Below are 16,083 nucleotides of genomic sequence, written 5' to 3'. Positions count from 1 at the left end.
TGTTTTGTTTTGCTTGCTTTTTTGCTTTGTTTTGCTTGCTTTGCTTTTTGCTTTGCTTTGCTTTGCTTTGTTTTGCTTTGCTTTGTTTTGCTTTGTTTTGTTTGCTTTGCGCTTTGTTTTGCTTGCTTTGCTTTGCTTTGCTTTGCTTTGCTTTGTTTTGCTTGCTTTGTTTTGCTTGCTTTGCTTTTTGCTTTGCTTTGCTTTGTTTTGCTTTGTTTTGCTTTGTTTTGCTTGCTTTGCGCTTTGTTTTGCTTGCTTTGCGCTTTGTTTTGCTTGCTTTGCTTTGTTTTGCTTCTTGTTTGGCTTTGCTTTGCTTTGTTTTGTACTGTAGTTGCAACTGAACTATTGGTGATATATTCCAGCAAAATGTGCTTCATCAATAGAAGCTTACTTGTGAATTCAGATCACATTAACCACAAACCAAATTGCTGCTCTCGTAAAAGCACACTAGTTTGGTTCTGTGAAGCACTCGATAGTTCAAATTTTGAACTTTGTGGTAATACAAACCTAGATCTGCAATAACCATAAGATAATGTTTATAATGTCTACCATCTTTACCAGTGATAAGTTGTACATTAGTTTGAGGAAGGGTTTTTGATGTTGTCTTGAATCAATCAGTAAACTCAACCATTGATCATTTTCACCAGCGCTGTTTCACCTTCATGGACAGAGGGTTCGTCTTCAAACAGATCAACAACTACATCAACTGCTTCATGCCCGGAGATACAAAAGTAATTTGTTCTGCTTGTTTATCTCCATTTACAAGCGAATATGAGTTTTTTTTTCTTCAATTATATATTCCATCTCAGAAAGATTTCCCATGGTGCAATCTGATGCCTCTCTTTCTCTGTTTCTTTCTCACTCAGGTGCTGTATGAGTTTAAGTTTGAGTTTCTGAAGGTGGCCTGTAATCATGAGCACTACGTTCCTCTTAATCTGCCCATGCCATTCAGGAAGGGCCGAATCCAGCGCTTTCAAGGTGAACCATCATTAAAGTGAAAAGCAGAAACATGTGAAAGTCAAAGACCTTGTAGAATATTGATGGAATTGGACTAAAGGCTGATATCTCTAAATTTTTAACATAATTATAAAATTTTATTATGACCTTCAAAATAGCTGTCTTCCTCTAATCCAAGGGTTCTCAACCAGGGGCCTTCAGCAAACATCCAAGGGGGCCTCAAGATGACTTAAATGATTTAAAATAAGACAGAACAAGCATTAAAACAACTACAAATCAACATATTTCTTATTTTCATTTTTTTCTTTGAAAAACTAAGATTCCCAAGGTCTTGAAAACCCTGAATATGTGATAGTCTACTTTAAAAAGTGTGATTTCTAGTCCTGGAAATGTAATGTAACTTATTAAAATATTATATTTATTTATAATAAATATAAGTTTTTCTAGTTATGCCAAGCTCCAAAATATTTTACCAGATAAAAATTGTGAAAACAAAATACTTTAATTCTTATAAAGTAAATCACAAAAACTGGAAAAGTCATGGGGTCTTTGAATACTGTTGTGAACAGTGGGGGCCAAAAAGGTTGAGAACCACTGCTCTGATATACACTACAGTCAAAATACAATTTGATTATTTTTTTATAATATATTTTATTTTATAATAATAATAAAGTCCATACTTCTACATGTGCATAAATGTAGTCATGTTCAGTTAAAACATTTAAATGCATCATAGTCACGCAAATGTGAAAAACAATTTATTTGATGTTTTATTGTTTGAATGTGCACATGCCGTAAATGAAGACAGCAGTTGTATTTTTGGGGTGAACTATTCTTATATAATTTCTGTTTCGTTATAATGCCTGTTTTTTCCATTTATTAAGCGTTAGCGTTAGTTCTGGCAGGTCACGTGAGTCAAGCTTGCATCAGCTGATTGTCAGCTGATCACATCTACATATAGGAATACGACACCTATCGCGGCATTCCTATATAAGCTCTATTCAGCAGCTTTTCAGCTTGCTCAGGAGCAAATTACCCTCCTCCATCCCCAGCTCCTCCTTTCGCCACAGTCAGGACTTGGCTTTCTGATATTCCTTGCTAATCAGACTCCTTTATCTTTAATAAAGTGTTACATTTAAATATCAAGTACATTAATGATATCTGCCTTGTTCTGTTCTGTTAACCCTAGAGGGGTTATTATTGCTGCTCTCCCTGCTCATTCATGACAGGCTGCATGGATGGGCAGGGAGTTTTTTGCCCAGAACAGAACCGTACCGCCAAACCAAACTTTATGCTAAGTATCTATCATTTTGACGATAGTGGTCCTGACAGAACTATAGTTCAGGAGTGATGTTTTGTATTTTCGGTCCTGAACTCACATCCTTCTCTCTGTCTCTCTGTCAGATCTTCAGCTGGACTACTCTTTAACTGATGATTTCTGTAAGAATCACTTCCTGGTGGGGCTGTTGCTGAGGGAAGTGGGTGGAGGTCTGCAGGAGTTCAGAGACATCCGTCAGATCGCTGTACAGGTGCTGAAGAACCTGATGATCAAACACGCCTTTGACGATCGCTACTCCTCCAAGGTAAATAAGCACTGTGTCATTTTGGTATTATTGTGCTATGAACACAACTGTGTATGTATTAAATATAAAGCGTGTGTTTTGTCTGTTTTTCAGGGTCAGCAGGCTCGCCTGGCTACGCTGTACCTGCCTCTGTTCAGTCTGCTGCTGGAAAACGTCCACAGGCTCAACATTAAAGAGCCGTCTCCTGTCAACAACCATACTAACGTTGTAAGACTGACACCTAGTGTTTGTTTCAGACTGTGCAGCCATATAGAAGCACATATTACTACAAATGCAGGCTTGTTGCAGGTTTAAAGGGATAGTTCACTGAAAATGAAAATTTGGTCATTACTTACCCTTATGTCATTCCAAACCTGATGTAGTTTCTTCTATAGAACGCCAAATTAAATGTTATCGTGGTTTTGTCCATACAATGAAAGTCAGTATGGATGAACAATGACTGTTAAAACATTCTTTAAAATATCTTGTGTTTCTCAGAAGAAACTTACACAGAGTCAGAGCATTCCGTTTATTGGATGAATAGATTGGATTGGATTTTTAAAAGAAATAATGCTTTTATTCAGCAAGTATACGTCATCAAAATTGATAGTGAAGAAAAAATAATAAATGTTTCTTGAGCAGCAAATCGGCATATTAGAATGATTTCTGAAGGATCATGTGACACTGAAGACTGGAGTAATCTATATTAAAATAGAAAACAGTTGTTTTAAATATTTCACAATGTTACTTATCATTTGTACTGAATGTTTGATCAAGTATACAGTAAAAGCCTTGGTGAGTATAATAGAACATAAAACAATTTCAAAAACATAATCAAAACAAAAGCACGCACATCCCTGGAAAAACTCTCCAGATTTCAAAAACATAAAACATTTTTACTGACCCCAATCTTCACACATCCATTGGAAAAAAGTGAACACTAAACGATACATCTTGAGATGTTAAGAATTTATATCAATATCAGATTTCAAATAATTACTTAAAAAAAAAAAAAAGTGTAGTAAGAAAGAAAGATATGGATGATATGAATATGCAGTGAGTTCTGTTCTGTTTGTATTGCTTCAGAATGGCCGTGATGATCATGTAATGATGACACCTACAAAAAATGTGGCCAGTCCAGTGGACAGCAGCCTGCATAAAGAGGTGCTTGGAGTGATTTCAGGAACAGGTGAGAGACAGCATCCTAAACCAGCCGCTATCTGACAGTGTTACAGAAACAAGGAATTTGTTTTCCCTCATTGAAAATGCTGTGCAACATGGCATAATCACAGTCAGTCATCCTGGACATTTAACCCTATAAAGCCCACTATATCACATTTTTAATATGAAAATTTCTAAAACCTATAAATGATAAGCATGATCAAATTTTTTTTTGTAAAAACCGTTGTACACAATCTACTACATGCCTTCTGCCTAATTGATAGTTTATATATTTTAGCAAGAAAAATGCCTTTCAGTATGATTGTAAAAATGTCCCCCTTCAGGTCATTTATAAAGTAAATGTAAGAATAACTTTTGTATGGTTAGTAATTGTAATATTACAAGAATGACACTTGGACTGAAGCAACTTAGGTTTACTAGATTATTCATACATCTTTTTTTTTTTTGAAAAATCATGTTAAATATGATACATCAGATGTATTGTATTTAATAAATATGATTCATCAGGCTCAGTCATCATTGTATTGCATTGCATTAGATGTTTCAAACAATTAAAACCACTGTGTTTTGTTCATAAACTAAGCATTTAAAAGTCATCTTACAGACATTATTGAGATATAGAGTGACAAGTTATATTAATTTTATGCAAGTAATCTGTTATACTGTTAGAAAGGTCTATCAGAATTTTGTCTTACTTTTTGGCCATATAAATAACAGCAGCTGCACCAAATATAATATTTTTGCTCATTTTGGGCCTATGAATAAAACTGAGGTGTTTCTTTCCCCCTGAAGTATGAGCTCAATATTCTCTAATATTCTTCATGCTGTATGAGTCATAAATGCCTGATGTATCAAATAGGATACTCAACAAAAATCAAATGTGCAAAATTTTCATTTTTTTTGTGCAAACATTCAGTAAACTTCCATTTTAAAACAAATTCGATTTTTGTCTGTTATTTCCTATGTCAGGCTTTACAGGGTTGAAATAATTGTGTTCAGATTATTGTTCTGTGAGAAATATAATTTGAGAGTGATTGTGTCCAGTATATTGAGGTGTTTGTGTTTGTCAGTCTCTCCTCACACTCCGACCATGAGCTCTGTACGGCACACTAACTCGCGCAGCTCTCTTATCAGCACGGACTCTGGAAACGGCCTATCAGAGCGCAGCATTGACAAGCCACACCCCCTAGACAAGGTACTGCTCACATGACCTGATTTTCACTTTTGTGTACATTATTTATGATGGACCGTTATCATGTTTTGTGTTTATGTGTCGCAGTATGTGTGTATGGATGTATGCTTATCCTTGTATGAACAGGAGTGTGTGTGTGTGTGTGTGTGTGTGTGTGAGAGTGTGTGCTAACCTGTGGTTGTGTGTCTCCTGCTGTTGCGGCGTTCAGCGGGAGCGTTTCACTCGCCGTCACTCTTCCAGCATGCTGCGTTTCTTTACTGACTCAGAGGAGACGTCTCTCTCTGCACGTCTTAAACGCCAGACCATGGACTTCTCTCTACTGTCTACACCAACTGAGCAACACACACCCCCTACACAAGTATTACATCACCGTTGATCTATGACCCCTGCCCTGCAGCTCTGTTATTACCACTCACCTTTGACCTCTTACCCTACACTGTCCCAGTCTGACGTGCCTGTGTGAGCATTTGGCTTTACTGATCCTCTGTTCCCTTAGCTAGAAGATCATGATTGACTGTCTTAAAGGGGTCATATTGCATTGTTTTCCCTGAGGGTCACTTATAAAAGGGTTAGTTCACCCAATAATCATCATTTACTCACCCTCAAGAAGCTTGGATGGGTTTCTTTCTTCTGTTGAACACAAAAGAAGATATTTTGAAGAATGTTGGTAACCAAACAGTTGGCGGTAGCCATTAACTTACATAGTATGGAAAACAAATACTATGTAAGTCAATGGCTACTGTAGTACTATTTGGTTACCAACATTCTTCAAAATATCTTCTTTTGTGTTCAACAGAAGGCAGGCGGGGGTTTTTTTCCCAGCTGTACCTTTAAGACTTTGATATGTAAATGATCTTTCAGTTTTTCAGCTTTAGTAATTAGAAAACTGAAACAGATATATTCTCAAGTTTTGTGAATGTGTTAAAAAATCATTATGTTAAATACATTTATCATTAGTTTTACATCTTTATTTTATAACATTATATTTCACTCACACATAGCTTTAAAACGCCTTCTCAAACACATTTCTTGACAGAAAACAATAACACTTCTAATGAATCATGGGTTTATTACAGAAAGAAAACACACACATACACACCTCTAAAATTCACCAATGGCACCAAACTCCAAATTGCTATGTGCTTCATCAAAGATCAGGTGATTCAGCTTCAGTTTTGTGAGTTTATTATTATGTCATTGAATATTAATGTGCTTTGTAAAACATGTTTGTTGTTTTACAATGTTATGGCATAATTTTAAGGAAATTTATGTTTGTCAATATTTTCGCTGTGTTTGACTGGTAATTCAGGTTTATAGCAGGTGTTAACAGTGATTAACAAGCATTAATGTAAATGAAGGACAAGGTCTGGTGGAGTTGCTATAAACCAATAGATATCAACTGATCAGAGAGAATAACGACCCCCCCCCCCCCCCCCCCCCACACACACACACACACAACACAACACACTCTGAAGATCAAAGATTCCAAACATTCTCTCGGTCATTGTGATGTCATAAGATCAGCTGTAAATTCCACGCGCGTGACACAGTGGCACAGTGTTTTACCTGCTGACCAGACCGGTTATGTGTTTAGAGCCACAGGGAAACACATGAAGCTGAAAGTACTAGGGCCCCCTGCAGGGCTGTGGTGGGCCACCCCAAATGGTAGGTGCAGTGTAGTGTGTTGTGTGGAAGGGGGGTGTGACACAGTGATTGACAGGAGGGGGGCGGGGTCGTTATTCTCTCTAATCAAATGAGCGTTATTGGTTTATAGCAACCCCACCCGACCCTGTCCTTCATTTACATTAATGCTTGTTAATCGCTGTTAGCACCTGCTACAAACCTGATTTAATAAGAAAACACAGAAAATAATGAAGAACATAAAATTCCTTGAAATGATGCAAATGATACTATTTTACAAAGCACATTGATATTCAATGACATAATAAACTCGCAGAACTGAAGCTGAATGATCTTGTGTTGTTGTCTTGATTTAAGCATTTCGATATGAAGAAATAAATCAGAGCTGAACCGAAGCTTCATATAAACTGTTCTCTGGCTAATCACACAGCAGTCGTGTGGAGTTTGGTGACATTACTAGATGTGTGTGTCCGTTTCGTAATAACCATCTAATTTATTAAAAGTGTTATACAGTGTCCTACATTATAAATGTGTGTATATAATAAAAAATATGTGCAGGTTGTTGGGAACACGGTCCATTAGAGCAGGGCTTTTCAAACCATTATTTGAATGAAAAATGCTACAAAATAGCATTTGCTATATGATATGCACATTTAATACAATAGCATTTAACAAAATTTGATGATATTACTGGGGGGTTTTTTAGCTTTAAAAAGACTAAAGCTGAGAAAAATTACATCAATCACAATTATTTGATTATACTGAGTCTTAGTGTTAAAGAAATAAATGTGTATATAATTGTGTAAAAAATTGTTACATTTCCATAGAAACATATTTATAGTCATGTTTCATATAAGCAGAATTCACTTTATATATATTTTTTCTGTTGCAAATACACTGCATTTTAATTGCAGTCAGACCAGAAAACCTTCCATTATCCTCTCATAGGAAAGTCGTGGCCTAATGGTAAGAGTCGGACTCGTAACCCAAAGGTTGCGGGTTCGAGTCTCGTACCGGCAGGGATTGTAGGTGGGGGGAGTGAATGTACAGCGCTCTCTCCCACCTTCAATACCACGACTGAGGTGCCCTTGAGCAAGGCACTGAACCCCCAACTGCTCCCCGGGCGCTGCAGCATAAATGGCTGCCCACTGCTCCGGGTGTGTGTTCACTGCTGTGTGTGTGCACTTAGGATGGGATAAATGCAGAGCACAGTTATGTGTCATGTCACATAACTGTGGTTGGTGGGGTTTTTTGCACATTATTTAGATAGATGTTGAATAAAATGGCAACTAAAGTAAAATATTTATTCTTTTGCACTGGAGTTTTGCAAGTTCAAGTCTAAGTAATACATCTAACTCTGTGTCATGATATGACCTGGTTAAGATATCTTTCAGTGGAAAGCAGACATCGTCTGTATTTTATAGAAGTAACAGGGCAGACCTTGTGCCTAAATCCACAGCTGATGCTTCCAGTCACAGGAAGCTGAGTCAGTAAATCTGTTGACTGCAGGAATGCTGTGGCGCACTGAATGATCTCTCTTTGATATTCTTTCCTTTTGTTGCATTTGAATTAGTCCAAAAACAGTCCTTCAGTCTCCATCTCTGTATCCGCATGATAAGTGGAGTGAAAAATCAGCCGCAGTATTTTGTGGGTTTCATAGTTTCCACACTGTGCTGTCAGAGTGAGGATCTGCTGACAGGGGAACATGTGCTGTGCTATGGTAGATACATTAGCACATTAGTGTAGGGCAGTGTGTGTGTGTGTGTGTAGAGCTGCTCTCCTCCCTGTCTGTGACGCCCTGTAGAGAAAGAGCTGTTCTTGCACATGTGAATGCCGTTTTGAGTGCATGCAGTGCATTACTGCTACAGTATCATGGTCCTTTTGTGTGTGTACAGACATGCCATCTATTAGAGCGTGCATGTGATTTGAGGTGTTTGAGTGTGTGTTAGTGAATGTGCATGTGTGTGTGAGTGCTTATAATTGCCTGGGTGTGTATCTACAGTTTACCCCAACAAGTATTTGGACACTTAAGCAACACTTTTTTGCAGTTGATCAAATAATTGCTATTATTTCAATATATTGCATAGCCCTTCAGACAAGTGTGACTTAAGTGTCCAGAAGTGTTTTGTGGCCTATGAATGTCTGATCTTGTTTTCTCTGTCTCAGTGTCATGTCGCTGGGGTTCTGGGCAGTTCTTTGCTCCGCTGTGACAAACTGGACCAATCTGAAGTGAAGAACATATTAATGTGCTTCCTGCACGTACTAAAGAGCATGTCTGAAGGTACACACACACTGAGATGATGTGAACCTGCTTGTGTTGTAGTTGTCTGTCGTTTGATTGATGCACTTGCTGTGTGTTAGATGCTCTGTTCAATTACTGGAATAAAGCTTCACCCACAGACCTGATGAACTTCTTCAGTCTGCTAGAGTAAGTGCTGCACTTCACCTCACAGCACACACACACACACACACACTCCTGTCTCATTCATTTCTCATCTGATTTCAGAGTGTGTCTTCATCAGTTCAGATATATGGGAAAGAGACACATTGCAAGGTAATGTCTTTTTTTTAACAAACATTTACTAATATTGCACGTTTATAATAGTAGATTATAAAGATATAGTGAGTAATATATATATATATATATATAGGTAACGCATTACAATAAGGTACTAAATGCTAACTTGAACAATGAGCAATGCATCTGCAACAGTGTTTACTGATCTTTGAATGAATGTTGGTTAAAAAAAAATACAATTGTTCATTTTACTTCAGGTCTATTAAATAATATTAACAGATACTTTTGATTTTAATCATGTATTTGTGAATATTGAAATGAACTAACTAAGGTTAATAAAAGCTTCAGTATGTGTTTTTCATGTCAAATTGTACTTGAATAATGGTAACAAATGAAACCCTATTATCAAGTGTTACACCAATATATCATGTTATAAATAAATTACATCTAAATAATGTTTTATAATAGCATGTTTTGACTAAGTAACCACCACTCTGCTAATGGCCAACATATAGAAACCAACAGCAGTTAATAACAAACACATTTCAGCCGGCCACTAATAATGATCACAGAAGCTTTATTGTTGTCGGAGAGTGTTTAATGAGCTCATAATAGAAGCTGATGTTAAATATTGACTCTGTCATCAGGACTCTGGAGGGATCAGGGCCGGTGGTTCACGAGCGACGCTCTCAGACTCTTCCTGTGTCCCGCAGCAGGACAGGAGCCTTGCATATGAGACTGCAGCAGCTCAACAGTCTGGACAACTCCTACACGTACAACCACAGTGAGACGCGCACAAAACCAGCTAATACATCTGCAGCTCTCTGTTGTCTTTCAATAAAAGACCAGAAAAGAAAGCTTTCTTCTGTTTTATTTGTAACATTTAATGTTGGAAGTATTGGACTTAATTTATGAGATCAAATGAAAACTGGTCAAAGATTATTTAGGGGAATAGTTTACCCAAAAATGAAAATTTGCTGAAAATGTATTCATCCTCGGGCCATCCAAGATGCAGATGAGATTGTTTCTTCATCAGATTAGGAGAAATTAAGCATTGTATCAGTTGTTCACCAGTGGATCCTCTGCAGTGAATGGGTGCCGTCAGAATGAGAGTCCAAACAGCTGCTAAAAACATCACAATAATCCACAAATGATCCATTTCCAGATCCATGCGACTCCAGTCCATCAATTAACATCTTATGAAATAAAAAAGCTGCATGTCTGTAAGAAACAAATCCATTTTTAAGACATTTTTAACTTGAAACTGTCGTGTCTCGCCAAAATACTAGTCCATAACACCACTTGCAGTTAAGAACTCAATCACTTCTTGACCTCTTACATTAAAACCCACTGACAAATTTGTAGAACCTAATATGCTGCTTGTAAACGGTTGTAAACAACGATTGATCTGTGCATATTTCTCTCCTGATTCAGATGAGATGACTGGAGAAAGGAATATTATGGCTAGAGGGCTCGTATTTTAGCCAGAAGCTAAGTTAAAGTTAAAAACGGCTAATAATGATGCATTTGGTCGTTATCGTTAACTGATGGACTGGAGTGGTGTGGATTACTTGTGGATTATTGTGATGTTTTTATCAGCTGTTTGGACTCTCATTCTGACGGCACCCATTCACTGCAGAGGATCCATTGCTGAGCAAGTGATCCAATGCTACATTTCTGAAATCTTTCTGAGGAAGAAACAAACTCATTTACTTCTTGAGCCTGTAAAATGAACACATTTTCATCTGTGTGTGTGTGTGTGTGTGTGTTTGTAGCTTACAGCCATTCAGATGCAGATGTGTTGAATCAGTCTCTGTTGGAAGGAAACATTGCCACAGAAGTTTGTCTAACAGTTCTGGACACACTGAGCATCTTCATCATTGCCTTTAAGGTCAGACATCATCATCATCATCATCACCTGCTCTCACGAGTGATGCTCATGTGCTTTATTCCTCACTGATAACAGTGTGTGTGTTTATTTGTTTGTTTGCACTCAGACTCCGCTGAGTTTGGATCATGGCCACAATCCCCTCATGAAGAAAGTGTTCCAGGTTCATCTCTGCTTCTTACAAATCAACCAATCAGAGACGGCCCTCAAGCAGGTCTTCACTTCCCTTCGCACTTTCATCTACAAGGTGAGTGTGACAATAGAATAAGCACATAAATCAATGGCTGTCAATGGGATAGTCCATCCAGAAGTGAAAATTCTGTCATCATTTACTAGGGCCCTATGATTTCTGGGGTGTGGAAAATAGAGAATTTGGAAAAATGTGGATTAATAAATCAAAAGTATCAAAAGTGTACAATTAATCAAATTGCGATATGGACTGGGTCTGTGAAAATTCAACTCCAAAAGACTGATATTTAAATATGGAGTCTGCATGTTCTGCGTGTCTCTGTGTGAATGAGCTGCACAGTTTTATATAATAAAGATAAAATAATTAAACCTTTATTTTTTTAAGGAATATCACACAATTGTTGCGCAGCACTTTGTTAACAACATAAATAAATAATAGGAATTGTTACGTTTTCATTTGATTATATTTTTAAAAGATTAATTAAATGGTTAATGATGTATGCCTTCATTTAATTACCACTGTTTTTGATAATAAGTGTGTATTAAATCATAGATCCAGATCAATTAAAAGAGAGTAAATTGTTATAAATTATAAAATTGTTATAGTTTTATTAATTCAGTTGGTTAGAATTTATGATCATTGAAATTGTATTAAACCATTAAATTGGAATCCAGAAAAAATAAAACCGAAAGCACAGAATTCGTCAACAGTAAAGCAGAATTTAGGACACGTACAAGAATTTTTGAAGAATGCTCATGCTGCTGTTTTCCTGTGTGTCCAGTTTCCTTGTACGTTTTTCGAGGGCCGTGCGGATATGTGTGCATCTTTCTGCTATGAGATCCTGAAGTGCTGTAACTCCAAACTGAGCTCCATCCGCAGCGACGCGGCTCGTCTGCTCTACTTCCTGATGAAGAGCAACTTCGACTACACTGGACGCAAATCCTTCATCCGCACGCACCTGCAGGTGGAAAAACACCACGTTTATCACGTGACGCAGAAGTCACAGTGTGTGGATGTGTCTGGATTGCTTCATCCAGTCTTTACACGTGGTGATGTAATAGCGACGTCATGTTGTGATTGGTTGTGACTCCTCAGGTGGTGATTGGCGTCAGTCAGCTGATCGCTGATGTCATCGGAATAGGAGGGACGAGGTTCCAGCAGTCGCTGTCAATCATCAACAACTGTGCCAACAGTGACAAAACTATCAAAGTAAGTTCATTTCAGATACACTTACATGCAAACAATCCTGAAAAATGAGCAGAGATGGATCCTATTATTGTGGGAATTATCTAGTTTTTGGGGACAGACGGATTTTTGGGGGGGATTAAAAATGCAATGTATTTTGGAAATAAACTGAATTTTGAAAACTCTGAAAAGAAATGTTGTTTGTCACATGTAAGCTCTTTTGTACAAATGGTCAGATATCTAAGATGACCCTTGAATCATTCTCAGATATATAATATATTAATGTACACTACCATTCAAAAGTTTGGGGATTGTACGATTTTTTAAATGTTTTCTCTTATGCTCACCAAGGCTGCATTTATTTGACTGTGGTGGGGGGGAAACAGTAATATTGTGAAATATTATTGCAATTTAAAATAACTGTTTCCAATTGAATATCTTTGATGCAAACCTGTATTTTCAGCAGCCATTACTCCAGTCTTTGGCGTCACAGAAATATGCTTGTTCACATATTAGAAACATTTCTTATTATTATAGATATAGAAAACCGTTGTACTGCATACTATTTTTATGGAAACCCTGATGCTTTTTTTTCAGGTTTCTTTGATGAATAGAAAGATTAAAGGAATGGCATATATTTGAAATATAAATCTAGAATGTTACTTTGGCAATTTACACAATCTCAAAACTATTGGATTGAACCATAATAGCTTGTTCCAGGGCAAATTAAGTTGTGCACAAGCTCATACTCTTACATTTGCACATTCACACACAGTCTCTCGTCCCCTTCCCTCTCCTGCAGAACACAGCATTCCCATCTGATGTGAAAGACCTGACCAAGAAGATCCGGACTGTACTGATGGCCACGGCTCAGATGAAGGAGCACGAGAGAGATCCGGAGATGCTGGTGGACCTGCAGTACAGTCTGGCCAAATCTTACGCCAGCACTCCTGAGCTCCGCAAGACATGGCTGGACAGCATGGCCCGTATCCACGTGAAGAATGGAGATCTCTCTGAGGTACAACACACACAGTGACACACACACAAATCTTCATGCATGTCTAACATACTGTGAAGCTCATGTTCTCTTATTTGGTTCTCTTCAGGCAGCCATGTGTTATGTGCATGTGGGAGCGCTGGTGGCCGAATACCTGAGGAGGAAAGGTTAGACACACACACACACAAACACATGCTATTATAGTCAAGGGATCGTCACCTTTAGTCATGTGGAGGTAGTGTGAAAAACACGTTAGAGTACAACAGTGCCCCTGGAAAATCTCTGAAATAAAATGTAAAAAAAAAAAAAAACATCAAGGCATAAGGCACTTTCAATAAATATTAAAATAAAATGTACAATATAAAAAAATGGAAGAATATTTAGAACCAAATGTTGGTTTGTAGTTACTAACAGTTGTATATTTCAATAAATTAATAATATTATAATGATTTCTGAAGGATCATGTGACACTAAAGACTGGAGTAATGATCCTGAAAATTCAGCTTTGTATCACGTGTGTGTGTGTGTATATATATATATATATATATATGTATATATATGTGTGTGTGTGCGTAGTAGTATATATTAAATATATACTATTTAAAAACAGTTTCTTTAAATTGTAGTAATATTTAATAATATTAAAAAATTATATGTTTTATGTAATATGTATGTTGTTACATTCCACATTTTTATATATAAACTATTGAATTGAGTTTGAAGTATATATAATATAAAACAGTTTATATATATATAAAATGTACACTATTGTATCATTTTCTGATTTTGGGATACTGGAATAACATCTTGAAAAATGTAGAAGTTACTGCTAAGTGTCTTAATTGTAATTTATTTATGTGTATTAGGGCTGTCAACCGACTAAAATATTTAATCGCGATTAATCGCATGATTGTCATGAGTTAACTCACGATTAATCGCAACTTAATCGCACATTTTTATCTGTTCTAAATGTACCTTAAATTAATACTTTTCAAGTTTTTAATACTCTAATCAACATGGGCATGGACAAACATGGATGCCTAATCTAAATGTATGTTTATTATTAGTGAAACCATAGTCAACATAGAGCATGAAGACTAGACATGTTTCAAAGGTCATAGCTGTTTTTCAAAGAACTTGTTCAAGTCTTTTAGACACATTAAAAAAAGAACATAGAAATACCAGGTTCCCATTACTTCTCTTTATTTGCATTATTTGCAGGACAGGGCAGCTCACTTCTTCCGAACATGCAACATGTACATTTATTATTTATGAATACATTTGTTTTCCTCTCTGTGCCCACATACTGTAATTTGATGCAGCTAAATTCTCAGTAAAACTGTTTTCATTTATATATTTTACTGTTTCTGTTGTCAGACAATGGAATGAATATGAAATAGTGACTGAAACGCGATCCTTTAAGACTACATAACCAGCTAGTTAGTTCCATTAAAATGAATTTGCATTAACGCGTTAATTTTGACAGCCCTAATATATATGTGTGTGTGTGTGTGTGTGTGTGTATATATATATATATATATATTTTTTTTTTTTACACTTTTGAAAATCCTGCTGTCTGGTCTGTAATTGCTGAGATTACTTAAGTCTTAACTACCAAGGACACATATCGAATTTTTTGGGATAATTACTCTTAATGATTCACTATCAGTCTAGTTTCTTTTCTCACCTTCTCTTTTTCCTCATATCTCTCTCTCTTTTCACCATGTCTGATAAAGCCCGTGAAGTTATCACTCAGTATATTACTCACATTATGCTGCAGTTCTAAGAATTAAGACGCTTAATGACCAGGACTCACTCCAAACAATGACCTTTCACCTTTTCTACCAGACATTATCACACAACTGGCTGCAGTCATACTGTCTGTTTTTAAAGTGGTAATGCTTCAGGAAACGATGTCCGTCGCTCCAAATGTGAATTGTAATGGTTGTTTGTGTGTTTGTGCAGGCATGTTTAAACAGGGCTGTACTGCATTCAGAGTGGTCACACCAAACATCGATGAGGAAGCGTCCATGATGGAAGATGTGGGGATGCAGGATGTTCACTTTAATGAGGTGACTATCTGTCTGACAGTCAACAGACCATTCGTTCACCTCAGAGGTCAAAAACAGCCATCGTGCTGAGCAGAAAGCAAATTCACACAATATAACAGATGGAGTGATGGGAAACCCACCTTTTAGCTGGTATCAGAAGCAGAATACAGGAGAAGCGAGTTTAAGATTGATTTTATACAATGAAAAATAAATGGCAGAATTTAGTAATCAAAGGTCAGCAGCAACAACACCGATAAATGAAGTGATATTAAATCCATAAAGTGCTTGATTCATTTTGAGTATTGAATCTGTATTGCGCATGAGATGAGTAAAGAGCACTGCTGCAGAAATATATCTCTGACCCCTGACTTCCTGGATATATATTTCACTACAATATCATCTGTGTGAGTAACTCCATAGGAATCCATTGTTTCTATTAAAAAACACATTGAATATCCATATCTGAATCTTCTAAGATGGACGATGTGAATTGTCTGTTCACACTGAATGCAAAACTGTTGCGTGGCATTACACAATCACAGCCGAGAACGTATTTGATGTTGAATATTTAATTTTGAGGTGGAAGTTTTTGGACCAATAAGATTTCACTGGAGGCAGGGTTATCATATTTTGATCAACGAAATGCCATGCGTTGTTTGTCCCATCGCAGCAGGTTAGGATACAGCATTATAGAGTGTCAGAGCTGATTTAGTTTAACAT

The 16,083-nt window shown here is 36.9% G+C and overlaps 1 protein-coding gene across 1 annotated transcript in view; it reads left to right on the top strand.

Moving 5' to 3' along the window:
* LOC107561722 (dedicator of cytokinesis protein 9-like) overlaps positions 1-16,083 on the top strand; it is a 60,415-nt gene that overhangs the window by 27,130 nt on the left and 17,202 nt on the right. The window contains exons 23-39 of the mRNA XM_016246196.1: positions 648-731; positions 867-978; positions 2,362-2,540; positions 2,634-2,747; positions 3,606-3,708; positions 4,772-4,896; positions 8,701-8,815; positions 8,896-8,962; positions 9,041-9,088; positions 9,700-9,836; positions 10,828-10,943; positions 11,050-11,187; positions 11,912-12,094; positions 12,226-12,339; positions 13,118-13,333; positions 13,422-13,479; positions 15,278-15,430. Coding sequence (XP_016101682.1) covers positions 648-731; positions 867-978; positions 2,362-2,540; positions 2,634-2,747; positions 3,606-3,708; positions 4,772-4,896; positions 8,701-8,815; positions 8,896-8,962; positions 9,041-9,088; positions 9,700-9,836; positions 10,828-10,943; positions 11,050-11,187; positions 11,912-12,094; positions 12,226-12,339; positions 13,118-13,333; positions 13,422-13,479; positions 15,278-15,430 — 2,062 coding nt within the window. The remainder of the gene's footprint in view (positions 1-647; positions 732-866; positions 979-2,361; positions 2,541-2,633; positions 2,748-3,605; positions 3,709-4,771; positions 4,897-8,700; positions 8,816-8,895; positions 8,963-9,040; positions 9,089-9,699; positions 9,837-10,827; positions 10,944-11,049; positions 11,188-11,911; positions 12,095-12,225; positions 12,340-13,117; positions 13,334-13,421; positions 13,480-15,277; positions 15,431-16,083) is intronic.

The sequence above is a fragment of the Sinocyclocheilus grahami genome, unplaced genomic scaffold (assembly GCF_001515645.1).
Source record: "Sinocyclocheilus grahami isolate Dianchi unplaced genomic scaffold, SAMN03320097.WGS_v1.1 scaffold789.1, whole genome shotgun sequence".
NCBI classification, from domain to species: domain Eukaryota; kingdom Metazoa; phylum Chordata; class Actinopteri; order Cypriniformes; family Cyprinidae; genus Sinocyclocheilus; species Sinocyclocheilus grahami.
Note: the sequence above shows the minus strand (reverse complement) of the source record. Positions and strands in the feature narration are given on the sequence as shown.